The sequence below is a fragment of the Macaca thibetana genome, chromosome 19 (genome assembly GCF_024542745.1).
Source record: "Macaca thibetana thibetana isolate TM-01 chromosome 19, ASM2454274v1, whole genome shotgun sequence".
In the NCBI taxonomy this organism is placed as follows: Eukaryota; Metazoa; Chordata; class Mammalia; order Primates; family Cercopithecidae; genus Macaca; species Macaca thibetana.
Window position 1 is genome coordinate 11,893,141 of NC_065596.1, and position 25,712 is coordinate 11,918,852.

General features: G+C 46.6%; 4 protein-coding genes across 4 annotated transcripts in view; 1 reads left to right on the top strand and 3 right to left on the bottom strand.

Moving 5' to 3' along the window:
- Positions 1 to 25,712, bottom strand: part of RNASEH2A (ribonuclease H2 subunit A) — a 239,428-nt gene that overhangs the window by 178,867 nt on the left and 34,849 nt on the right. The gene's annotated exons all lie outside the window — the stretch shown is intronic.
- The window catches only part of GET3 (guided entry of tail-anchored proteins factor 3, ATPase), a 422,808-nt gene that overhangs the window by 111,375 nt on the left and 285,721 nt on the right, over positions 1 to 25,712 (bottom strand). The gene's annotated exons all lie outside the window — the stretch shown is intronic.
- Positions 1 to 25,712, top strand: part of LOC126942542 (zinc finger protein 709) — a 143,994-nt gene that overhangs the window by 1,057 nt on the left and 117,225 nt on the right. The window lies entirely within an intron of this gene.
- Positions 7,045 to 25,687, bottom strand: ZNF791 (zinc finger protein 791). The gene is made up of 4 exons (XM_050770358.1): positions 25,535 to 25,687; positions 13,316 to 13,442; positions 12,103 to 12,163; positions 7,045 to 9,515 (listed from the first exon to the last, which is right to left on the bottom strand). Exons 1-4 carry the CDS (start codon positions 25,535 to 25,537, stop codon positions 7,976 to 7,978), a joined length of 1,731 nt encoding a protein of 576 aa, XP_050626315.1. The 5' UTR covers positions 25,538 to 25,687; the 3' UTR covers positions 7,045 to 7,975.

Sequence of the window (25,712 nt, forward strand, 5' to 3'; positions counted from 1 at the left end):
GCCTCAGCCTTACAAGTAGCTGGGACTACAGGCGCCCCCCCACCATGCCTGGCTCCTTTTTGTAATTTTAGTAGAGATGGGGTTTCACCATGTTGGCCAGGCTGGCCTCAAACTCCTGACCTCAAGTGATCTGCCTGCCTCGGCCTCCCAAAGTGCTGGGATTACAGGCATGAGCCACCACAACCAGCCTGGATCCTATCTCTTGAAAAAAAAATTAAAAATTAGAAAATTATCCAGGTAGGATGGCATGCAGTTATAATCCCCAGCTACTAGTCGGGAGGCTGAGGTGGAAGGATTGCTTGAGCCCAGAAGTTTGAGGCTGCAGTGAACCATGATGGCTCCACTGCACTCCAGCCTGCGTGATAGAGCGGATCCTGTCTCTAAAAAAAAAAAAAAAAAAAAAAAAAAGTAGGCAGGGCGCGGTGGCTCACACCTGTAATCCCAGCACTTTGGGAGGCCAAGTCATGTGGATCACAAGGTCAAGAGATCGAGACCATCCTGGCCAACATGGTAAAACCCTTTCTCTACTAAAAATTCAAAAATTAGCCGGGCATGGTGGCGCTCACCTGTAGTCCCAGCTACTCAGGAGGCTGAGGCAGGAGAATCACTTGAATCCAGGAGGCGGAGATTGCAGTGAGGCGAGATTGTGCTACTGCACTCCAGCCTGGTAACAGAACGAGATTCCGTCTCAAAAAAATAAATAAATAAAAATAAAAAGTTCTTAAGTGTTCTAGGGGTCAGTTTGCAAGCACCAACAGCATATGTTTCTTAGGCCCCCTCTGATGACAAGGACTGGCCCAGGGTGGACAGGGAAGCCCAGTGAGGGTGGTATCATATTGGCCCTCTAATGTTTCCTCTGAGAACCCCTCCAATGGGCCAGTTAGCATGGGCCACCTAGGGATGCCAGGGTGGGATGGCAGGGGACACTCTTCTGTGGTCCCACTTGGGGCATGGTCACCAGATGTGTGCTTTTCAAGTTTCCTTCTTGACAGAGGGCTGGGCCAGCTTGTGAGGCCTAAAAAGGGCTCCCTGCACCCATCTGCCATATTGGACCTGTTATTGGAGGTATCACCCCCACCAAAAGTATTTCTAAGTCCCCCTCCTATGGTAGTGACTGGCCTGGGTTGAGTAAGGACTGTGGAGTACTTTCCAGGCTCAGCCCTGGTCCCACATGCATCCCTGTTTTAACATGTGACCTCCCGCCCCAAACTTTTATAAGTCCCCCTCCAGGAAGAGAGATTGGACCTGGCCAACGAGAGGCCTGGAGAGGGTGACCTGAGTTTGCCCACAGCCCCGTGTGGGCTCCTTCATAGGAGGCTCTGAGTGCAAAGATTCCTGTGTCCCAGCCAGTGGTAGGGACTGGTTGCAACCAAATAAAGAGGCCAGCAGAAGGACCACAGGTGAGCTGCCATCCCGCAGAGGCCTCTGACTGTGGGATGTGCCTCCAGGAAATATTTGTAGGTCCTTGGGGATGGCGTGGGGATAAGGAAACAGCTTAGGTGAGCTAGGAACCCTAGAGCAGAGCACCCCAGGCCTAGTTTTGGTCACACGTGGGGCCTGGTTCCTGGATATGCTCCTTGAAAATTTGTCTAAGTCACCCTCTAAAGACAGAGATTATTACAGGTGAGCCAGAGAAGCCTGAGAAGGGCACCCCGGCATAGTTGTCCTGCTCCATAGAGTCTGGCCACAGGATGAATCCCCTGAAAACTTTAAAAAGTCTCCTTCTGATTGAGACTATCCTGGCTAACATGGTGAAACCCCATCTCTACTAAAAATACAAAAAAATTAGCTGGGCGTGGTGGCGGGTGCCTGTAGTCCCAGCTACTATGGAGGCTGAGGCAGGAGAATTGCATGAACCTGGGACAGGGAGGTTGCAGTGAGCCGAGATTGTGTCACTGCACTCCAACCTGGTCGACAGAGCGAGACTCTGTCTCAGAAAAAAAAAAAAAAAAAAAGTCTCCTTCTAGGGCCAGGCACAGGAGCTCACATCTGTAATCTCAGTGCTTTGGGAGGCCAAGGCTGGCTGATCACTTGAGGCCAGGAGTTCAAGACAAGCCTGACCAACATGGTGAAATCCCATCTCTACCAAAAAAAACCCAAAAAATTGACTTGGTGTGGTGGTACATGCCTGTAATCCCAGCTACTCAGGAGGCTGAGGCACCAGAATCGCTAGAACCCCGGAGGTGGAGGTTGCAGTGAGCTGAGATGGCGCCACTGCACTCCAGCCTGGGTGACAGAGCAAGATGCTGTCTCAAAAAACAAAAAAATAAAGTCTAGAAGGAGAAAGCAGTGAAATGTGCCAAGGTAGTCTGGGGAGAGCACCCCAGGGCTGTCTACCCTTCTGCGTGGGGCCCCATGGTAGGAAGTGCCAACCAAAATTGTTTATTTTTTGAGACATAGTCTCACTGTGTCACCCAACCTGGCGTGCAATGGCACGATCTCGGCTCACTGCAACCTCCACCTCCCAGGTTCAAGCAATTCTCCTGCCTCAGCTACCTGAGAAGCTGGGATTACAGGTGCCCGCCACCACACCCGGCTAACTTTTGTTTTTCTTTGTAGAGACAGGATTTCACCATGTTGGCCAGCCTGGTCTCAAACTCCCAACCTCAGGTGATCCGCCTGCCTCAGCCTCCCAAAGTGCTGGGATTACAGGTGTGAGCCACTGCACCCAGCCTCAAAATTGTTTATTTCTTCTGAGTTATCTTTTTGGAGACTGAGTCTCCCTCTGTCACCCACGCTGGAGTGTGCTGGCCTGATCAGAACACATTGCAACCTCAGAATCCTGGACTAAAGTGATCCTCCCACCTCAGCCTCCCAAAGTGTTGGGATGACTTGCTTGAGCTGCCATGCCCAGCCTCTCCCAAATTTTTTTTTTTTTTTTTTTTTAAGACGGAGTTTTGCTCCTATTGCCCAGGCTGGAGTGCAATGGCATGATCTCAGCTCACCGCAATGTCTGCCTTCCAGGTTCAAGCGATTCTCCTACCTCAGCCTCCCTAGTAGCTGGGATTACAGGCATGTGCCACCACGCCCGGCTAATTTTGTATTTGTAGTATAGACGGTGTTTCTCCATGTTGGTCAGCCTGGTCTGGAACTCCCGACCTCAAGCGATCCGCCTGCCTCAGCCTCCCAAAGTGCTGGGATTACAGGCATGAGCCACTGCACCCAGCTGGACTCTCCCAAATTTTTCTAAGCCTGCCTGTAGAGGCTGGGAATCAGCCCTAGCCATTCAGGAAATCCGTGGAGGGTGGCCCGGGCCCAGCAGGCTACCCTCTGACTGCTTTGGGCCGAGATACAGGTTGGAGTGAGACCTTGATCAGGTGGCATCTGGTGGGGTAGGGGAAGGTCCAGGTCTGGCGCAGTCGCACCAGTGGTCGGGCCCCACTTGGTGATCACTCTGATATCGTCCCCTGAGCTTGGTTGTCGCGTGTGAGGGACAAGATCCGGCCGGAGAGCCCAACACAGTGTTCCAGGAGACCGAGGGAGATGGCAAGGTCTTCTCGGTCGCCACAGGCGGTGCTGCATAACGGACTTTCCTGAGATAGTTACTGCGGCATCTGGGGGAGCCTAAGATTGTTACTGTGGGATGGGGGTCCGCGGTCTTTGAGAATTGTGGAAGATGACTGGCGTATGAAGTTCCCTTCTGCCCTTGGGGACCTACTGGTGCCGTCGCAGGTGAATGGGGTAGGGCAACCTGGGCTCAGCCGCTTTCCCATCTGGTGCCAGCTTGTTCACATCATCACTGGGTAAGTTTTTTTTTTTTTTTTTTTTTGAGACAGAGTCTCGCTCTGTCGCCGAGACTGGAGTGCAGTGGCGCGATCTCGGCTCACTGCAAGCTCCGCCTCCGGGTTCACGCCATTCTCCTGCCTCAGCCTCCGGAGTAGCTGGGACTACAGGCTCCCGCCACCACTCCTGGCTATTTTTTTTTTGTATTTTTAGTTGAGACGGGGTTTCCACTGTGTTAGCCAGGATGGTCTCAATCTCCTGACCTCGTGATCCACCCGCATCGGCCTCCCAAAGTGCTGGGATTACAGGCGTAAACCACTGCGTCTGGCAAGAAATTTATTACATTTTATTTTTTTTTGATGTGTCGTCTCGTTCTGTTGTCCAGGCTGGAGTGCAGTGGCGTGATCTCGGCTCACTGCAACCTCTGCCTTCCAGGTTCAAGGAACTCTCCTGCCTCAGCCTCCCGAGTAGCTGAGATTACAGGCACCCTCCAACATGCCCGGCTAACTTTGGTTATTTTTAGTAGAGAATGGGGTTTCACCATGTTGGCCAGGCTGGTCTTGAACTCCGGACCTCAAGTGATCTGTTTGCCTTGGTTTTCCAAAGTGCTGGGATTACAAAGGAGTGAGCCACCGTGTCTGGCCAAGAAATTTAAAAAGTAGTTTCTCGCAAAAGAAAGGTGAAATAAATATATAATGGATAATATACGCACCACCTTCCACATGAGGCCAGTGAGAAAAGTACTACAGTTACCAATGTGTCAGTATTCAACAATCTCTTTATTCAGAGAACTGAAAAACCATATACAAATTAAAATTAATTGTATATTAAAAATACACTTCTACTAACACTGGTCTTTAAAAAAAATACACTTCAGGCTGCGCACGGTGGCTCAAGCCTGTAATCCCAGCACTTTGGGAGGACGAGGCAGGCGGATCATGAGGTCAGCAGATCGAGACCATCCTGGCTAACATGGCGAAACCCCGTCTCTACTAAAAATACAAAGAAAGCCGGGTGTGGTGGTGGGCACCTGTAGTCCCAGCTACGGGAGGCTGAGGCAGGAGAATGGTGTGAACCCGGGAGGTGGAGCTTGCAGTGAGCCGAGATCGCGCCACTGCACTCCAGCCTGGGCGACAGAGCGAGACTCGTCTCAAAAAAAAAACAAAACACTTCAATTTACTCGTGAATCAAGACATCAAAAGAGAAAAGTTTTACTAACTGATTTAATGAGAAAACACAACCTTTTAAACTTTTGACTACTGCTTAAAGAGTACTTACAGAATTATCTCACCTCCAGGATTTCTTGGAAAAGTAATGTTACAATTGATGTCCAGAGATGTACTTGAAGAATAAGCCAGTGATAAAAAAATTTTTTTTAAGTTTTTGGTGTGTGGGATGGAGTCTTGCTCTGTTGCCAAGGCTGCAGTGTAGTGGCACAATCTCAGCTTACTGTAGTCTCCGCCTCCCAGGTTCAAATGATTCTCCTGCCTCAGCCTCCCAAGTAGCTGGAATTACAGGCGCACGCCACCACACCCAGCTAATTTTTGTATTTTCAGTAGAGATGGGGTTTCACCATCTTGGCCAGGCGGGTCTCGAACACCTGACCTCAGGTGATCTGCCTGCCTTGGTCTCCCAAAGTGTTGGGATTACAGGCATAAGCCACCATACCTAGCCTTAACTTTTATATCATGTGTGATGAATTTATATCATGGTGTGAATTTTCTGGAGCATTATACAGTCAGAAGTTGCTTAATCATGGGTATATGTTCTGAGAAACGTGTTGTTAGGTGATTTCCTTATGGTACAAACATCACAAAGTGAACTTACACAAATCTAGATGGTATAGCTACAACACATATAGACTATATGGTACAGTCTGTTGCTACTGGGCTATAAACCATACAGCGTATTATTGTACTGAACACTGCAGAAAATTGTAACACAATGTTAAGTATTTATGAGTCTAAACATAGAAAATACACACAGTAAACATGCAGTATAAAAGATAAAAAAGGGGCCGGGCGCGGTGGCTCAAGCCTGTAATCCCAGCACTTTGGGAGGCCGAGGCGGGCGGATCACGAGGTCAGGAGATCGAGACCATCTTGGTTAACACGGTGAAACCCCGTCTCTACTAAAAAATACAAAAAACTAGCCGGGCGAGGTGGCGGCGCCTGTAGTCCCAGCTACTCGGGAGGCTGAGGCAGGAGAATGGCGTGAACGCGGGAGGCGGAGCTTGCAGTGAGCTGAGATCCGGCCACTGCACTCCAGCCTGGGCGACAGAGCGAGACTCCGTCTCAAAAAAAAAAAAAAAAAAAAAAAAAAAAAAAAAGATAAAAAAGGATGCACCTGCATAGGATGCTTGCCATGAACACAGCTTGCAGGACTAGAAGTTGCCCTGGATGAGTCAGTGAGTGGTGAGTGAATGGGAAGGCCTAGGATGTTACTGTACACTAATGGAGAATTTATAAACACTGTACACTTAGATTACACTACATTCATAAAAACATTTTTTCCTCAATAATAAATAAACCTTAACAGGCCGGGCGCGGTGGCTCAAGCCTGTAATCCCAGCACTTTGGGAGGCCGAGGCGGGCGGATCACAAGGTCAGGAGATCGAGACCACAGTGAAACCCCGTCTCTACTAAAAAAATACAAAAAATTAGCCGGGCGCCGTGGCGGGCGCCTGTAGTCCCAGCTACTCAGGAGGCTGAGGCAGGAGAATGGCGGGAACCCAGGAGGCGGAGCTTGCAGTGAGCCGAGATCGCGCCACTGCACTCCAGCCTGGGCAACAGCGTGAGACTCCGTCTCAAAAAAAAAAAAAAAAAAAAAAAAAAAATAAATAAATAAATAAATAAACCTTAACTTACTGTATATTATTTTCTTTATAAACTTATTTTTAAAACCTTTGATGTAATAATTTAGCTTAAAACACATTGTACAGCTGTACAAAAATATTTTATGTCCATATTCTATAAGCTTTTTCTATTAATTCTTTTTTACTTTTAATATTATTTTTGTTAAAGACTAAGACACAAACACACATTAGTGTAGGACTACCCGGGGTGAGGATCATCAATATTGTCTTCCGCCTTCACGTTTTGTCCCGCTGGAATACGTTCAGGGGCAGTCCTGCACATGGAGCCGTCATCGCCTATCATAACAATGCCTTTTTTCTGGAGTATCTCCTTAAGGACCTGCCTGAGACTGTCTTACTGTTAAAAAAATAAATACGAATACATTTTAAAACAGTATTGTAGATATATAAACCAGTAATGTAGCCATTTATTATCAAGTATATATTGCACATAATTATATGTGCTGTAATTTTTTTTTTTTTTTTTTTTTGAGACAGTCTCTCGCTCTGTCACCCAGGCTGGACCGTAGTGGCAGATCTCGGCTCACTGCAACCTCCACCTCCCAGGTTCAAGCGAGTCTCCTGTCTCAGCCTCTCAAGTTGTTGGGACTACAGGCGCACCACCACACCCAGCTAACTTTTGTATTTCTAATGGAGACAGGGTTTCATCATGTTAACCAGGCCGGTCTTGAACTCCTGACCTCAACTGATCCTCCCACCTCAGCCTCCCAAAGTGCTGGGATGACAGGTATGAGCCACTGTGCCCAGCCAATTTACTTTTTTTAATCTTTGATACAGAGTATCACTCTGTCACCCATGCTGGGCTGCCATTGCTTGATCTTGGTTCACTGTAGCCTTGAACTCCCGTGCTCAGGCAATCCTCCTGCCTCAGCCTCCCATGTAGATGGGACTACAGGGTGTAATTCCACACTTAGAAAATGTTTTTAGTTTTTGTAGAGATGGGGTCTCACTATGTTGACCAGAGTAGTCACAAACTCCTGGCATCAAGCAATCCTACTGCCTTAGTCTCCCAGTGTTGGGATTACAGGTGTGAGCCAACATGCCCAGCTTGTTGTACTTTTATACAACTGTGCAATAGGTTTACACCGGCACCATAAACACTTAAATAATGTGCTGCACTGTGGTGTTTCTGCCGCTACTAAATTGCAGTTGATAGAAATGTTTTAGGTATTATATAATCTTACGGGGTCACCAACCTGTATATGGTCCGTTGCTCAATGAAACATGATTACATGGTACCTGACTATACACGAATTATCTTGCATCTCGCTTTCTATATTACACTGGTAGGATTTCTCTCTTCACTGGGAAGTTTCACAACTTTGAAAGTATCTGTTAGAACTGAAAACTTTCCCGTTTCTCCCATTTATAGAGTTTCTATCGAGTGTGCATTCTCATATGCTTTTGTAAGGATGTGGACAAACTGAAGGCTTTTCCACATTGCTTACATTCAAGAGGTTTCTCACAACTGTGAATTCTTTCATGTCTTTGAAAGGAACTGTGAAGACTAAAGGCCTTCCCACATTCTTTACATTTATAGGGTTTCTCTCCAGTATGCATTCTCATGTGTCCTTGAAAGCTTGTGGGATAAATAAAGGCCTTCCCGCATTCCTTACATTCATAAGGTTTCTCCCCAGTGTGAGTTCTTTCATGTATCTGAATGTAACTAGAACAACTAAAGGCTTTTCCACATTGTTTACATTCATAGGGTTTCTCTCCAGTGTGAGTCCGCTCATGTGTTCGTAATGCACTAGGAAAAATGAAGGCCTTCCCACAGTCCCTACATTTATAAGGTCCGTCTCCAGTGTGGGTGATCATGTGTCTTCGAAAGTTCTCGAGAGAAATGAAGGCTTTTGCACATTCCTTACACTCATAGGGTTTTTCTCCAGTGTGATTTCTCTCGTGGATTTGCAAATCTAGAGGATAATTGAAGGTTTTCCCACATTTTTTACATTCGTAGGGTTTTTCTCCAGTGTGAGTCCTTTCATGTATTCGAAAGTAACTGGTTCGACTGAAGGCTTTCCCACATTCTTTACACTTATAGGGTTTCTCTCCAGTGTGCACTCTCAGGTGTACTCGAAAGGCTGGGCGTGCACTGAAAGACTTCCCACATTCTTTACATTTATAGGGCTTCTCTCCAGTATGAGTTCTTTCATGAATTTGAATGGAAGTGGAACATCTGAAGGCTTTACCACATTGTTTACATTTATAGGGTTTCTCTCCAGTGTGAATTCTTTCGTGTACTCGTAAAAAACTGGGAAAAATGAATGCCTTCCCACATTCCTTGCATTTATAAGGTCTATCGCCGTTGTGTGTTATCATGTGTGTTAGAACACTTGTGTGGGAAATGAAGGCTTTCCCACATTCCTTACATGCGTAGGGTTTCTCTCCAGTGTGAGTTCTTTCGTGTATTCGAATAGAACTGGGACAACTGAAGGCTTTCCCACATTTTTTACATTCATAGGGCTTTTCTCCAGTGTGAATCCTTTCATGAATTCGAAGTGAACTGGGACAACTAAGAGCTTTTCCACATTGCTTACATTCATAGGGTTTTTCTCCAATGTGCGTCCGCTCATGTGTTTGAAAGGGTTGGTGATATATGAAGGTTTTTCCACATTGTTTACATTTATAGGGTTTTTCTCCAGTGTGACTCCTTTCATGTCTTTGAAAGGATTTGAGATAACTAAAGGCTTTCCCACATTCCTTACATTTATATGGCTTCTCAAATAGCTCATATCCAGTGTGAGACCTCATGTGTCTAGTAAGGGATGAACGACGCATGAAGACTTTTCCACAGACAGTACATTCATATGGTTTTACTCCAGCAGTGTTCTTCCTCACACTTAGATTGGGACTGACGGTTTCTGTACATTGACTACTTTCTTTACCTTCACAGAGTCTCTCTCCCATATGGCTTCTGTAAAAAATTAGAAGCACAGTAATACTGATTGTGTATTAATGATTTTATATTTATCATCAGGTAGCAGAACTAAATTTCTTTTTTTTTTTGAGATGGAGTTTCGCTCTTGTTCCCCAGGCTGGAGTGCAATGGCGCGATCTCAGCTCACTGCAACCTCCACCTCCCAGCTTTAAGCGATTCTCCTACCTCGGCCTCCCAAGTAGCTGGGATTACAGGCATGCACCATCACACCCAGCTAATTTTGTATTTTTAGTAGAGATAGGGTTTCGCCATGTTGGTTAGGCTGGTCTTGAACTCCTGACCTCAAGTGATCTGCCCGCCTTGGCCTCCCAAAGTGCTGGGATTACAGGCGTGAGCCACTGCACCCGGCAGCAGAACTAAATTTTTATCATTTTCAGGGAAATAGTTTTCTGCCCTGTCTCACTTGTTTAAAAATGAATATACTCAATGTTCAGCAAGAGGGCCTGTGTCACTGATAGCTATTATCGGAACAATAATATTGATGTATGGGGTTTTTTTTTTTTGTTTCGTTTTGAGACAGAGTCTCACTCTGTTGCCCAGACTGGAGTACAGTAATGCCCATAATCATGGCTTACTGCAGCCTTGACCTCCCGGGTTCAATCAATCCTCCCACCTCAGCCTCCCATGTAGGTGGGACTACAGGCGTGCACCCCCACGACTGACTGAATTTTCTATTTCTTGTAGAGATAGGGTCTCGTCTTGTTGCCCAGGCTGGTTTCGAACTCCTGAGTTCAAATGATCTGCTCGCCTTGGCTTCCTGAAGTTGTATGTGAGGCTTTAAAATACTGTTTCCAAGGCTGGGCATGGTGGCTCATGCCTGTAATCCCAGCACTTTGGGAAGCCGAGGTGGGTGGATCACTTGGGGTCAGGAGTTTGAGACCAGCCTGGCCAACATGGTGAAACCCCATCTCTACTAAAAAATACAAAAATCACCTGGTGTGGTGGTACGTGCCTATAATCCCAGCTACTTGGGGGGCTGAGGCAGAAGAACTGCTTGAACCCGGGGGGTGGAGGTTGCAGTGAGCCAAGATCATACTACTGCACTCCAGCCTGGGTGACAGAGTGAGAGACTGTCTCACAAAACAAACAAACAACAAAAATTGTTCCCAAGTACAATATTTTTCTCTCTTTCTTTCTTTCTTTTTTTTTTTTTTGAGATAGAAGATGGAGTCTCACTCTCTTGCCCAGGCTGGAGTGTGTGGTGTGATCTGGGCTCACTGCAACCTCTGCCTCCTAGATTCAAGTGATTCTCCTGCCTCAGCCTCCTGAGTAGCTGGGATTACAGGTGTGCACCATCAAGTCTGGCTAGTTTTTGTATTTCTAGTAGAGACAGGTTTTCACTATGTTGGCCAGGCTGGTCTTGATCTCCTCACCTCTGCTGATCCGCCCACCTCACCTTCCCAAAGTTTTGGGATTATAAGAGTGAGGCACAGTGCCTGGCCCAAGTATAATATTCTTCAACCAGTGGACATCTGTGTCACTTAAGAAAACATTTCTGGTAAACATTTTCTGATAATAAATAAATTTGGGCCCAGTGGCTCATGCCTGTAATCCCAGCACTTTGGAAGGCTGAGGTGGGTAGATCATCTGAGGTCAGGAGTTTGAGACCAGCCCGGCCAACATGGCGAAACCCTGTCTCTACTAAAAACACAAAAATTAGGCCGGGCGCAGTGGCTCATGCCTGTAATCCCAGCACTTTGGGAGGCCGAGGTGGGCAGATCACGAGGTCAGGAGATCGAGACCATCCTGGCTAACATGGTGAAACCCCGTCTCTACTAAAAATACAAAAAATTAGCCAGGCATGGTAGTGGGTGCCTGTAGTCCCAGCTACTTTGGAGGCTGAGGCAGGAGAATGGCGTGAACCTGGGAGGCAGAGCTTGCAGTGAGCCGAAATAGCGCGACTGCACTCCAGCCTGGGAGACAGCGAGACTCCGTCTCAAAACAAAACAAAACAAGAAAACAAAAATTAGCTGAGTGTGGTGGCACGTGCTTGTAATCCCAGCTACTCAGGAGGCTGAGGCAGGAAAATCACTTGATCCTGGGAGGCGGAGGTTGCAGTGAGCAAAGATCATGCCACTGCACTCCAGCCTGAGTGACAGCAAAACCTCATCTCGAGAAAAAAATTTAAAAAAAAAAAATAAATAAATAAATAAATAAATAAATTTGGAGCTGCACTTCTTTCTTGCTTTAAAAGTGTCACAACTTTTTTTTTTTTTTTTTTTCTTGAGATGGAGTATCACTCTGTTGCCCAGGCTGGAGTGCAGTGGCGTGATCTCGGCTCGCCGCATCCTCCACCTCCTGGGTTCAGGTAATTCTCTGCCTCAGCCTCCCGAGTAGCTGGGATTACAGGCACCCACCACCACAACTGGCTAACTTTTTTGTATTTTTAGTAGAGACAGGGTTTCACCATGTTGACCAGGCTGGTCTTGAACTCCTGACCTCGTGATCTACCCACTGCAGCCTCTCAAAGTGCTGAGATTACAGGCGTGAGCCACGGTGCCTGGCCATAATATTTTTAAGATTCTTTCAAGGAACACTGCTATTTCTTGTCAGTACAACTCACCTTAGATTTCTCCCCTGGTTTTTGTGTTGATCTTCAACATTCTGGTCTTCCCATTTTTCCCCTAAAATGTAGATCAAGAATAATCATGATAAATTATTAAAAATTATACAAATATTATTATAGGTTCACAATGAGCTGTAACCATGCTTGGTTTATTTACAGAAGTATTCCCTTTTCAGATTCCAAACCTCAGAACAGTGATTATGAGCAAGAAATGCTAGTTCTCTAATTGACTATATGAAAAAATGATGTCGGCCGGGCGCGGTGGCTCATGCCTGTAATCCCAGCACTTTGGGAGGCTGAGGTGGCGGATCACGAGATCAGGAGATCGAGACCATCCTGGCTAACACAGTGAAACCCCGTCTCTACTAAAAATACAAAAAATTAGTCGGGCGTGGCGGCGGGCGCCTGTAGTCCCAGCTAGTTGGGAGGCTGACGCAGGAGAATGGCGTGAACCTGGGAGGTGGAGCTTGCAGTGAGGAGAGACCGTGCCACTGCACTCCAGCCTGGGCAACAGAGTGAGGCTCTGTCTCGGAAAAAAGAAAACAAAAGAAAAAATGATGTCACTGGGGTGCGGTGGCTCATGCCTGTAATCTCCACACTTTGGGAGGCTGAGGTGGGAGGATCACTTGAGGTCAGCAGTTGGAGACCAGCCTGGCCAATACGGTGAAACCCTGTCTCTACTAAAAATACAAAAATTAGCTGGGCATGGTGGTAGGCACCTGTAATCCCAGGTACTTGAGAGGCTGAGGCAGGAGAATCGCCTGAACCCGGGAAGCAGAGGTTGCAGTGAGCCAAGATCCCACCACTGTACTCCACCCCTGGGGAACAGGAGGAGACTCGGTCTCAAAAAAAAAAAAAAAAAAAAAAAAAAAAAAAAAAAAAAAAAGGCCAGGCACAGTGGCTCACGCCTGTAATCCCAGCACTTTGGGAGGCTAAGGCGGGCAGATTACCTGCGGTCAGGAGTTCAAGACCAGCCTGACCAACATGGTGAAATCCCGTCTCTACTAAAAATAGAAAAATTAGCCAGGTGTGGTGGCACATGCCTGTAATCCCAGCTACTCGGGAGGCTGAGGCAGGAGAATTGCCTGAAGCTGGGAGATGGAGGTTGTGGTGAGCTGAGATAGCGCCATTGCTCTCCAGCCTGGGAAACAAGAGTGAAACTCTGTCTTAAAAAAAAAAAAAAGAAAAGAAAAAATGATGTCATCCTTACCTATAGATGCCAGGTTCTTGAATGTTTCCTGCATCACATCTCTGTAGAGTTTCTTCTGTGAAGGAGCCAGCAGAGCCCACTCCTCCTGGCTAAAGCTCACAGAAACATCCTCAAAAGCCACTGAGTCCTGAAACATCCAATATAAGTAGAGAATAGGTGAGATTGACAAGGATGAGAGGTATACTCGATTCATAAGAATTTCACACACGATTTTGTGGTCTCCAGACATTTAGTGTATGACTCGATTGTTAGAAATTTAACAGCACATTGAACACATAAACTTACGGCTACATCTTTACTGTGGTCACTGTAAGTCTTATTGCTCTCTAATGGTAGTATCTAGTTCAACTTGGAAAAATGAAAGAAATCCTACACAAATGAGACAAACTTTAAGATCAATTTTTTTTCCTTCCTTTTTGAGACACAGATGGTCTCGCTCTGCTACCTAGGCTGGAGTACAGTGGTACAATCACAGCTCATTGGAGCCTAGACCTCTCAGGCTCAAGCAATCCTCCAACCTCAGCCTCCTGAGTAACTGGGACTAAAGGAACACACCACTACACCTGGCTAAGTATTTTGTGTGTATTTTTTGTAGAGATGGGATTTTGCCATGTTACACAGGCTGGTCTCAAACTCCTCAGCTTAAGCGATTCACCAGTCTTGGTCTCTCAAATTGCTGGGATTACAGGCAAGATCTTCAATTCTTTATGAGATAAATTCTTATTTCTTGTGTGTTTGTTGTTTTCTAAGAGACAGGGTCTTGCTCTGTCACCCAGGCTCAAGTGCAGCAATCATAACTCACTGTAGCCTCAGATCCCTGGGCCCCTTCTGCCTCAGCTTCACGAGTAGTTAGGACTACAGATGTGCAACACCACACCCAGCTAATTTTTAATTTTTTTTTTTTTTGTTAGAAATGGGGTTTTGTTATGTTGTCCGGGTTGATCTTGAATTCTCGGCCTCAAGTGATCCTCCTGCCTCGGCCTCCCAAAGTGTGATTTCAGGTATGAATAACCACACCCAGCCCACAGCGTAATTTCTTATTACCCAAATCATTCAGCATTCCTGAAAGATGTGGGATTAAATGAGGTGGAGGTTTTAATAAGTAAATACACATTGAGAATCTTCTATCCCCTTTGTTATATATGAGAGGACAGGAGGCTTGTGGAAATCCAACTTGTAACAAGGTCTAGCTGCCCATATCGTCCTGAAGTATTTGAGGCCATTAGAAGCACTCAGATTCTGCTGATTGAATGGAAATACTCTTTTAGAGACATATTAATTTCAACTTGTTTCTGATATATATATGTCCCCACGTGGTGGCATGAGTCACCGTGCCCGGCTGTGAGCGTAATATTTATCATAGACTCAGTTTTTCCTTTTACTTTCTGTCCCATTTCATGAGGCTAGGAAGTTACTGGGAACACAGAGCTCAGGCACAAAGAAGGGGCCCTTACAACTGAGACCTTCACAAAATCCTTATACCCATGAGCCTCAGAACTGCTTCCAACCAATTTGTAGCACAAATACATATACACATGGAGATAAAATGTCAGAAGAGCACTTTCTGGAATCCATAATCATGTCATCTGGGCTTTGCTGACCTTGAAGAATAGATTGACAGTATCAATTTTCTTTTTTCTTTTTTTTGAGACGGAGTCTGGCTCTGTCGCCCAGGCTGGAGTGCAGTGGCCGGATCTCAGCTCACTGCAAGCCCCGCCTCCCGGGTTTATGCCATTCTCCTGCCTCAGCCTCCCGAGTAGCTGGGACTACAGGCGCCCGCCACCTCGCCTGGCTAGTTTTTTGTATTTTTTAGTAGAGATGGGGTTTCACCGTGTTAGCCAGGATGGTCTCGATCTCCTGACCTCGTGATCTGCCCGTCTTGGCCTCCCAAAATGCTGGGATTACAGGCTTGAGCCACCGCGCCCGGCCGACAGTATCAATTTTCAAGGGACTTCACTGACGTCCACCATGGTCTGATGGTGAATTTGCCCATGATTATATAAAATTAACAGATAATTTCATACCTCCAAAGGAACATAAAATCTGCGTCGGGATGGCTCATGCCTGTAATCCCAGCACTTTGGGAGGCCGAGGCAGGTGGATCACCTGAGGTCAGGAGTTCGAGACCACCCTGACCAACATGGTGAAACCCCGTCTCTACTAAAAATACAAAAATTAGTTGGGCATGGTGGTGCATGCATGTAATCCCAGCTACTTGGGAGGCAGAGGCAGGAGAATCGCTTGCACCTGGGAGGCAGAGGTTGCAGTGAGTTGAGATTGCACCACTGCAGTCCAGCCTGGGCAACAGAGCGAGACTCCATCTCAAAAAAAAAAGGGCTGGGCGCCGCGGCTCATGCCTGTAATCCCAGCACTTTGGGAGGCTGAGGCAGGCAGATCACAAGGTCAGGAGATCGAGACCATCCTGGCTAATACAGTGAAACCCTATCTCTACTAAAAAAACACACAAAAAAAATTAGCCGGGCGTGGTGGCAGGTGCCTGTAGTCCCAGCTACTTGGGAGGCTGAGGCAGGAGAATGGCGTGTAACTGGGAGGCGGAGCTTGCAGTGAGCCCAGATCGCGCCACTGCACTCCAGCCTGGGTGACAGAGCTAGACTCCGTCTCAAAAAAAAAAAAACAAAAAAAACTGTAAAATCTCCTTTCTCCAGTTTCAGGAGAAAGTGATTCCCAGACAGACACTCTAGGGGCTGTTGTCCCAGGTTCTCTCATTTCCATGCACTCATGTGTGCCATACATGAAAAGATCCACACAGTTAGAAGGGGTTTTCTTAAGTCATTAGGACAAGGGTCTGAGCAGGAAGAAATTTGGCTCCAGGCAACTCTCCCGCTTGACAAGTTCATCTGCATGCCTGGGTGCTCTCTGTAAGGTTTATTTACATATTATTTACATATAAAAGAAAATAAATATTTTGGCCAGGCGTGATGGCTCATGTCTATAATCCCAGCACTTTGGGAGGCTGAGGTGGGCGGATCGTTTGAGCCCAGGAGTTTGAGACCAGCCTGGGCAACATGGTGAAACACTGTCTCTACAAAATATACAAAACTTGGCCAGGCATGGTGGTGCACACCTGTGGTCTCAGCTACTTGGAAGGCTGAGGTGGGAGGATTGCTTGAGCCCGCTAAGTCAAGGGTACAGTGAGCCAAAACTATACCACTGCACTCCAGCCAAAAATAACTAAAGATTTCATGTATAGCATTTTACTAAAAAATAAAAAGAAAACAGAAAAAAAAGTATCATATCCTTGATAATTAGGAAATGTCAAATAGTTCCCACTTCAAACTGAGTAGGAAGACAAAACTAGCCTATTAAGATAACATTAGTGTTGATGACTACAGAGAACAATTATGTACAAATGAAGGATCAATTGATACACTTCACCACTTTTTTTAAGTTTGTAAATTTAAACTTGACCAAGATCTAGTAATTTTTATCCAGCCACCAAAGAATTTATTGTACATTTGCACTTGCAGACTGAAACAAAAATAGTAGGAGCATTATTTTCCACAAAGCAAACAAAAACAAAACCATGAAAAATACTAAACACCACAACCCTTGGAATGGGTAGCTTGCAGTGAAAACTATACTGAGAGGTGGCTGGGCATGGTGGCTTACGCCTGTAATCCTCAGCACTTTGGGAGACTTAGGTAGATGGATCACGAGGTAAAGAGATTGAGACCAACCTGACCAACATGGTGAAACCCCATCGCTACTAAAAATACAAAAATTAGCTGGGCATGGTGGCTCGTGGCTCATGCCTGTAGCCCCAGCTACTCGGGAGGCTGAGGCGGGAGAATTGCTTGAACCTGGGAGGCGGAGGGTGCAGTGAGCTGAGATCACACCCCTGCACTCCAGCCTGGCAACAGAGCAAGACTCCATCTCAAAAAAAAAAAAAAAAAAAAAAAAAAAAAAGGCCAGGCACGGTGGTTCACGCCTGTAATCCAGCACTCTGGGAAGCCAAGGTGGGTGGATCACAAGGTCAGGAGATCAAGACCATCCTGGCTAACATGGTGAAACCCTGTCTCTACTAAAAATACAAAAATTAGCCGGGCATGCTGGTGTGCACCTGTAATCCCAGCTACTTGGGAAGCTGAGGCAGGAGAATCACTTGAACCTGGGGGGTGGAGGTTGCAGTGTGCTGAGATCTTGCCACTGCACTCCCGCCTGGGCGACAAGGGCGAAATTCTGTGTCAAAAAACAAACAAAAAAGGCAGAATTTAGCCCTGCATGTGGCACACATCTGTAGTTCCAGCTATTCAGGAGGCTGAGGTGGTGGTTGCAGTAGGCTGAGATCATGCCACTGCATTCCAGCCTGGGTGACAGGGTATACCCAATCTCAAAAAAAAAAAGACTTCCAGCAGGTAGAAAGTCAGAAAGGACATAGTTTAGTTGAAAGGCAACAACTAGGTTTAATTAAAATCCATGGAATGCTTCATCCAACAGAACAACACACATTCTTCTCAAATTCATGTGGAACATTCACCATTATAAACCATGTGTGGACAAAAACACAACTTACCAATTTTCTTTTTTTTTTTTTCCTTTTTTTTTTTTTGAGACGGAGTCTCGCTCTGTGGCCCAGGCTGGAGGGCAGTGGCCGGATCTCGGCTCACCGCAAGCTCCGCCTCCTGGGTTCAGGCCATTCTCCTGCCTCAGCCTCCTGAGTAGCTGGGACTACAGGCGTCCGCCACCTCGCCCGGCTAGTTGTTGTTGTTTTTTTTTTTTTTTTTGAGACGGAGTCTGGCTCTGTCGCCCAGGCCGGAGTGCAGTGGCCAGATCTCAGCTCACTGCAAGCTCTGCCTCCCGGGTTCAAGCGATTCTCCTGCCTCAGCCTCCCGAGTAGCTGGGACTACAGGCGCCCACCACCGCGCCCGGCTAGTTTTTTGTATTTTTTTTTAGTAGAGACAGGGTTTCACCATGTTAGCCAGGATGGTCTCGATCTCCTGACCTCATGATCCGCCCGTCTCGGCCTCCCCAAGTGCAAGGATTACAGGCTTGAGCCACCGCGCCCGGCCTAGTTTTTTGTATTTTTTAGTAGAGATGGGGTTTCACCGTGTTAGCCAGGATGGTCTTGATCTCCTGACCTCGTGATCCGCCCGTCTCGGCCTCCCAAAGTGCTGGGATTACAGGCTTGAGCCACCGCGCCCGGCCACCAATTTTCAAAGAATATACATTATATAAAACATGCTCTCAGACCACCATGGTATTAATCTAGAAATCAGTAACAGAAGAATAGTTAGAAAACCATCAAACATTTGGAGATAAAACCCCACACAGTTCTAAACATGAATCAAAAAAGTTTCAAGAAAAATTAAATTTGGGCCAGGTGCAGTGACTCACGCCTGTAATCCCAGCACTTTGGGGGGCCGAGGTGGGCGGATCACTTGGGGTCAGGAGTTTGAGACCAGCCTGGGCAACATGGTGAAATCCCATCTCTACTAAAAATACAAAAATTAGCCAGGCGTGGTGGCACATGCCTGTAATTCCAGCTACTTGGAAGGCCGAGGCAGGAGAATGGCTTGAACTCAGGAGGAGGAGGATGCAGTGAGCTGAAATTGCACCACTGCACCCCAGACTGAGTGACACAGCGAGACTCCATCTCAAAAAAAAAAAAAAGAAGAAGAAAAAAGAAAATTAAATTTGAATTAAATGAAAATAGAACTTATCAAAATTGGTGGAATGTGACAAAAACAGTGCCTAAGTGAAATTTATACTATTAAACTCTCACACACCCACAAAAAATTTATACATGAATCTTACACCTTTCACAAAAATTAAGCCCAAATCAATCATAGATGTAAATGTAACATGCAAAACTATCCACTTGGCTTTGGTGATGAATTTTTAGATAAACCACTAAAAGCACAACCTATGAAAGGAAAAAATAAGTTTCACTTCATTACAATGAAAAGCTCCTGGTCGGGTGCGGTGGCTCATGCCTGTAATCCCAGCACTTTGGGAGGCCGAGGTGGGCGGATCGGAGGTCAGGAGATCGAGACCATCCTGGCTAACACGGTGAAACCCCGTCTCTACTAAATTACAGAAAAATTAGCCGGGCGTTGTGGTGGGTGCCTGTAGTCCCAGCTACTCTGTAGGCTGAGGCAGGAGAATGGCGTGAACTCGGGAGGCGGAGTTTGCAGTGAGCCGAGATGGCGCCACTGCACTCCAGCCTGGGTGACAGAGCAAGACTCTGTCTCCAAAAAAAAAAAAAGAAAAACTCCTACTCTGTGAAAGAAAGTGTTTAAAGAATAAAAATAAAAGGCACAGATTTTTGCAAATCTTCACAAAAGCACTTATCTGATTAAGGACTAGTATCTGAAATATCCAAAGAACTTTTTTTCTTTTTCGAGACAGTCTTACTTTGTCGCCCAGGCTGGAGAGCAGTGGTGTGATCTCAGCTCACTGCAACCTCCACCACTTAGGCTCAAGGGATTCTCATGCCTCAGCCTCCCAAATAGCTGGGACTATAGGGGTGCACCACCACATTGGGCTAATTTTTTCTTTCCGATCCCATGGCAGCTCCAGCCCTAGCCTTGGCCCCACCACTCCTCAGCCCTGCTCCCCAGCAGCCTGGGTGGCCCCACATGAGCCTCCATGCCTAGCATCCTTTTTGTTTTTTGAGACAGGATCCATTATGTTGCCCATGCTGGGCTTATAATCCTGGGTGCAGGCAATCCTCCCGCTTTAGCCTCTGGAGTAGCTAGGATGACAAGCGTGTGCCACCATGGCTGCCTCCAATTCCAACTCTTAAATCTCAACAACAGTAAGACAAACAAACCAGTGAAAAATGGACAAAAGACCTGAACACACACCTCACCAGTGAAAGATATACAGATGGCAAATATACATATGAAGAGATGTTCAACATTATATGTCACTAGGGAGCTGCAAATAAAACTGAAAAGATATCACTTTACACTGATTAGAATGTACAAAGTTCAAAATGCTAAGAACGGCAATGGAAAGCAAAGATGTCGACAACAGGAATCCTCATTCCTTGCCAATGGGAATGGAAAATGGTATGTCTACTTTGGAAGACAGGCAGTTTCTAACAAAACATCCTCTTACCAGTGGACCGTGCAATCACATTCCTTGCTATTTACTCACGTGAGTTGAAAACTACTGTTCACACAAAAACCTGCCCATGAATATTTACGGGAGGTTTCTTCATAACTGCAAATTTAAGACTTAACCGACTGGGCGTGGTGGCTCACGCCTGTAATCCTAGCGCTTTGGGAGGCTGAGGGTGGCGGATCACAAGGTTAGGAGATCGAGACCATCCTGGCTAACACAGCAAAACCCCATCTCTACTAAAAATACAAAAAATTAGCCAGGCGTGGTGGCACACGCCTGTAGTCCCAGTTACTTGGGAGGCTGAGGCAGGAGAATTGCTTGAACTTGGGAGGTGGAGGTTGCAGTGAGCTGAGATCATGCCACTGCACTCCAGCCTGGGTGACAGAGTGAGACTCCATCTCAAAAAAAAAAAAAAAAAAAAAAAAAAAGACTTAACCAAGACATCATGCAACAGGTTTATGGATAAACAATCTGTGGTACAATCTTTTTTTTTTTTTTTTTTTTTTTTTTTTTTTTTGAGACGGAGTCTTGCTCTTGTTTTCCAGGCTGGAGTGCAATGGCACTATCTTGGCTCACTGCAACCTCCACTTTCCAGGTTCAAGCAGTTCTCCTGCCTCAGCCTCCTGAGTAGCTGAGATTACATGTGTGTGCTACCACGCCAGGCTAATTTTTGTATTTTTAGTAGAGACGGGGTTTCGTCATGTTGGCCAGGCTCGTCTCAAACTCCTTACCTTGTGATCCACCCGCCTGGGCCTCCCAAAGTGCTGGCATTACAGGCATGAGCCAGCGCGCCCGGCTGGTACAATCTTACGATGAAATATTGTTCATTGATAAGAGAAATCAGGTATCAAGCCATGAAGACACAGAAGAACCTTAAAAGTATATGGCTCAGTGAAGGAAGCCCATCTGAGAAGGCTATATCCTGAATAACTCCAAGTGGATTACATTCAGGAAAATATAAAACCTTAAGACAGCAAAAGTATCTTTGGATGTCAAGAAATTGTGGGAGGCCCGGGTGGGAGAACTGTTTGAGCCCAGGAGTTCCAGACCAGCCTGGGCATTATGGCGAAACCCTACCTCTATAGAAAATACAAAAATTAGATGGGGATGGTGGTGCACGCATGTAGTCCCAGCTACTCAGAGGAGGCAGGAGTATCACTTGAGCCCAGGAGGTGGAGGTTGCAGTGAGCCATGATCACATCACTGCACTCCAACCTGGACGATGGAGTGGGAACCTGTCTCAAAAAAAAAAAAAGTTAAACATGGGAGACTGAGGTGGGAGGATGGCTTGAGGCCAGGAGTTCCAGACCAGCTTGGGCAACAGAGTGAGACACTGTATCAAAAAAAGAAAAAAAAAAGGCCAGGCGCAGTGGCTCACACCTGTAATCCCAGCACTTTGGGAGGCCGGGGTGGGCAGATCACCTAGGTTGGGAGTTCAAGACCGGCCTGACCAACATGGAGAAACCCCATCTCTGCTAAAAATACAAAATTAGCTGGGTGTCATGGCGCATGCCTGTAATCCCAGCTACTCGGAGGCTGAGGCAAAAGAATCGCTTGAACCCGGGAAGCAGAGGTTGTGGTGAGCCAAGATTGTGCCACTGCACTCCAGCCTGCGCAACAAGAGCAAAACTCTGTCTCAAAAAAAAAAAAAAAAAAAAAAGTTAAACATATTCCCCAGCTTGGACCCAGACTCTCGCAGCTTGAAAAATGTAACCTAGGTCCGGCGTGGTGGTTCACACCTGTAATCCCAGCACTTTGGGAGGCCGAGGCAGGCAGATCACCTGAGGTCAGGAGTTCGAGACCAGCCTGGTCAACATGGTAAAACCCTGTCTCTACTAAAAATACAAAATAAATTGGCCAGGCATGGTGGCACACGCCTGTAATCCCAGCTACTTGGGAGGCTGAGGCAGGAGAACTGCTTGAACCCAGGAGGCAGAGGTTGCAGTGAGCCGACATCGTGCCACTGCACTCCAGCCTGGGCAATAGAGTGAGACTTGGTCTAAAAAAAAAATAAAAATAAGAAAAATGTAACCCCTAGAGTGTGTCAGTACATGGTAATGGAGGATAGGAGCACCTGATCAGCAAGGAACTATGGGAGCTCCACACCTCTTTCTCTCCTATGGCAGCAAAGAAACATTAGATTCCCCAGGTTTCCATTTTCCCAAGTGAGGAAACTCTCAACCAGATTGAGATTGAGGTTCTGATGCAAATGAGCTCCTCAATTCATTAACCCTGTCTCTAGAAACATAAGTCCTGACCTTCACAGACACTGTCAATACGCACCAATTACACTCAGTACACCTACATTACAGATGTGAAACTCAAACGTAATGTCTAAAAACACACCCAAGGAAACCACAGTTAAAACCTCAGACATCCTTCCCTCTTCCCCTAACAGCATCTGCCTGTGGATCCTCAACTTCCAAGTGCTCTGCAGTTTCTCTGAGTACAAAGGGATCCTTCCATGGCGGGCATGAGTAGCTGGCAGACCTGTAGGGGAGACTCCCCAGGAAGAACCAATTGGGCCTTCAATGATCTTTCTTTGCAGGCTCAAGGGTGGACTTAGCTTGGAAACATCTCAGGCCTCTGGTCCCCAGTTGCAAGGCTCTGGAACACTACTAGTAATTTTAAATGAGACAATTTAATTAAAATCTTAAGGATTGTTCCTTAAACATCCAGCAGAGGGCCTGGCACAATGGCTCACGCCTGTAATCGCAGCACTTTGGGAGGCCGAGGCGGGTGGATCACTTGAGGTCAGGAGTTTGAGACCAGACTAGCCAACTTGGTGAAACCCCGTCTCTACTAAAAATACAAAACAATTAGCTGGGCATGGTGGCACGTGCCTGTAATCCCAGCTACTGAGGAGGCTAAGGCAGGAGAATCGCTGTCAATATGCACCAATTACACTCAGTGCACCTATATTACAGATGTGAAACTCAAATGTAATGTCTAAAAACACACCCAAGGAAACCACAATTAAAACCTCTGACATCTTCCCCTCTTCCCCTAACAGCATCTGCCTGTGGATCCTCAGCTTCCAAGTACAGAGGTTGTAGTAAGCCAAAATTGTGCCACTGCACCCCAGCCTGGGCAACAGAGTGAGACTTGGGCTTTAAAAAAAAAAAAATCCAGCAAAATTACTTAAACACAGTGTTTATGTATAAAGGAAGCAAGAGGCCGGGCGTGGTGGCTCATGCCTGTAATCCCAGCACTTTGGGAGGCCGAGGCGGGTGGATCACGAGGTCAGGAGATCGAGACCATCCTGGGTAACATAGTGAAACACCATCTCTACTAAAAAAAAAAAAAAAAAAAAAAAAATTAGCTGGGCGTGGTAGCGCGTGCCTGTAATTCCAGCTACTCAGGAGGCTGAGGCAGGAGAATCACTTGAACCTGGTAGGCGGAGGTTGCAGTGAACTGAGATCGTGTCACTGCACTCCAGCCTGGTGACAAAGCTAAACTCTGTCTCTAAATAAATAAATAAAGGAATGAAGGAAGGAAGAAAATTTTAGGGCATTTAACAAGAAAACCCACTATTGCTTTCAGAAAATGAGAATGTCGGGCAGGGCATAGTGGCTCATGCCTGGAATCCTAGCACTTTGGGATGCTGAGGCTGGAGAATCGCTTGAGCCCAGGAGTTCAAGACCAGCCTGAGCAACAGCCAGACCCCATCTGTTAAAAAAGAAAGAAAGAAAATGATAATGTCAGTCAATTATTTCCATGGCAAGAAATAGTTTACTAGGCCGGGCGCGGTGGCTCAAGCCTGTAATCCCAGCACTTTGGGAGGCCGAGGCGGGTGGATCACGAGGTCAGGAGATCAAGACCATCCTGGCTAACATGGTGAAACCCCGTCTCTACTAAAAATACAAAAAACTAGCCGGGCGTGGTGGCGGGCACCTGTAGTCCCAGCTACTCGTAAGCTGAGGCAGGAGAATGGCGTGAACCTGGGAGGCGGAGCTTGCAGTGAGCCGAGATCGCGCCACTGCACTCCAGCCTGGGTGACACAGCGCGAGACTCCGTCTCAAAAAAAAAAAAAAAAAAAAGAAATAGTTTACTAAAGTATTACTCATATCTGAGTGCTTCTAGGCGTTGCAAGTTTAAGTCCTGGAATACCATCTGAAATTATCAAACTAAAAGAACAGACCTCAGAAACATATTCCACGTTCTTCAGGGGAAGAACAAAGAATTTTTAATAAATGTAATACTGATATTTTTTTGTTTCCTGAGATTCATTTACTTTTTGCCTCTTTGGAAATATTTGGTACTGTCTCTCAAGTTCTTCTGATAACATATATTTTATATTTATTGGAAAAATGACATTCAAATGAATAAATCTTTTCAAGGTCATAAACCCAAGGCAGGACAGTGCCAATCTGAAACTGTGCTGAAAACATAGATCACCCACGAAAGTTTACGAAAAGGAACCTCAACCCAAAGGAGTTCCCATAGGATGTCTGTGCCCTGGAAAGATACCAGAATGAGGGGCACAGCATTTTATGCAGAGTAGTTCCAAGTGAATAATTTTTCTGATTTTTTTTCTCTGATGTAAAATATCCACAAACAAGAAATCTTTTAAAAGAGGCATCAATTGGAAAAAAGATTATTAAAATACTGCGTGTGTTTGAAATGCACCAGACAGGCCAAAGAGTTGGTGACGATGTTTTCCATTGGAGAGGAGAAGTAGGCGTTTGGGAATACGGGGAGGGATCTGGAAATCTAGGGATTAATGGCCCTCCGTGGGAGGAGCTAGGCTGGGGGACAGGGTAGTGGATTTGAGACTCTGCTTCCAACATCTTTGGAAGACTCATGGGGAAACCACTTTTGGGAATAAAGAAGGGACTGCGGACCCTACAGACTGCAGCTCCTCCCACTCAAATCAAACACACAAGGCGGGATTCTCCCCATGACCCTTCCGTGGTCCCTGCACAATCTAGGAAAGACTTGGGGCTGCGGGCGCGGAGGTGCCCAGCGAGGGCTCCGTGGCTGGGACCGCAGTCGCCGCGCAGGGACGGGACCGGACTCTTGGCGTCCCAGCTGCCAGCCCAGCCCCACACTGCGGCCAGAGGTGACTGTGGGGAGGCCCGGGTCTGGCAACCACGGCCGGTTCCAACTAGGCCGGCCCTGCACACTCACCATTTTCCGGCCTCGGGGGTGTCCCGGTGTTGTCCCTACGGTTCACGGAGCCAGCGCACGGTACAGCGCATCCGATGCAGGGGCACAGCAACTCGACGCGTCAAGGTGCCAGGAGACCCCAAGCTGAGCACAACCCGATCGCATAGTGACGTAACACGCATTTGCGAGGGGTAGTCGT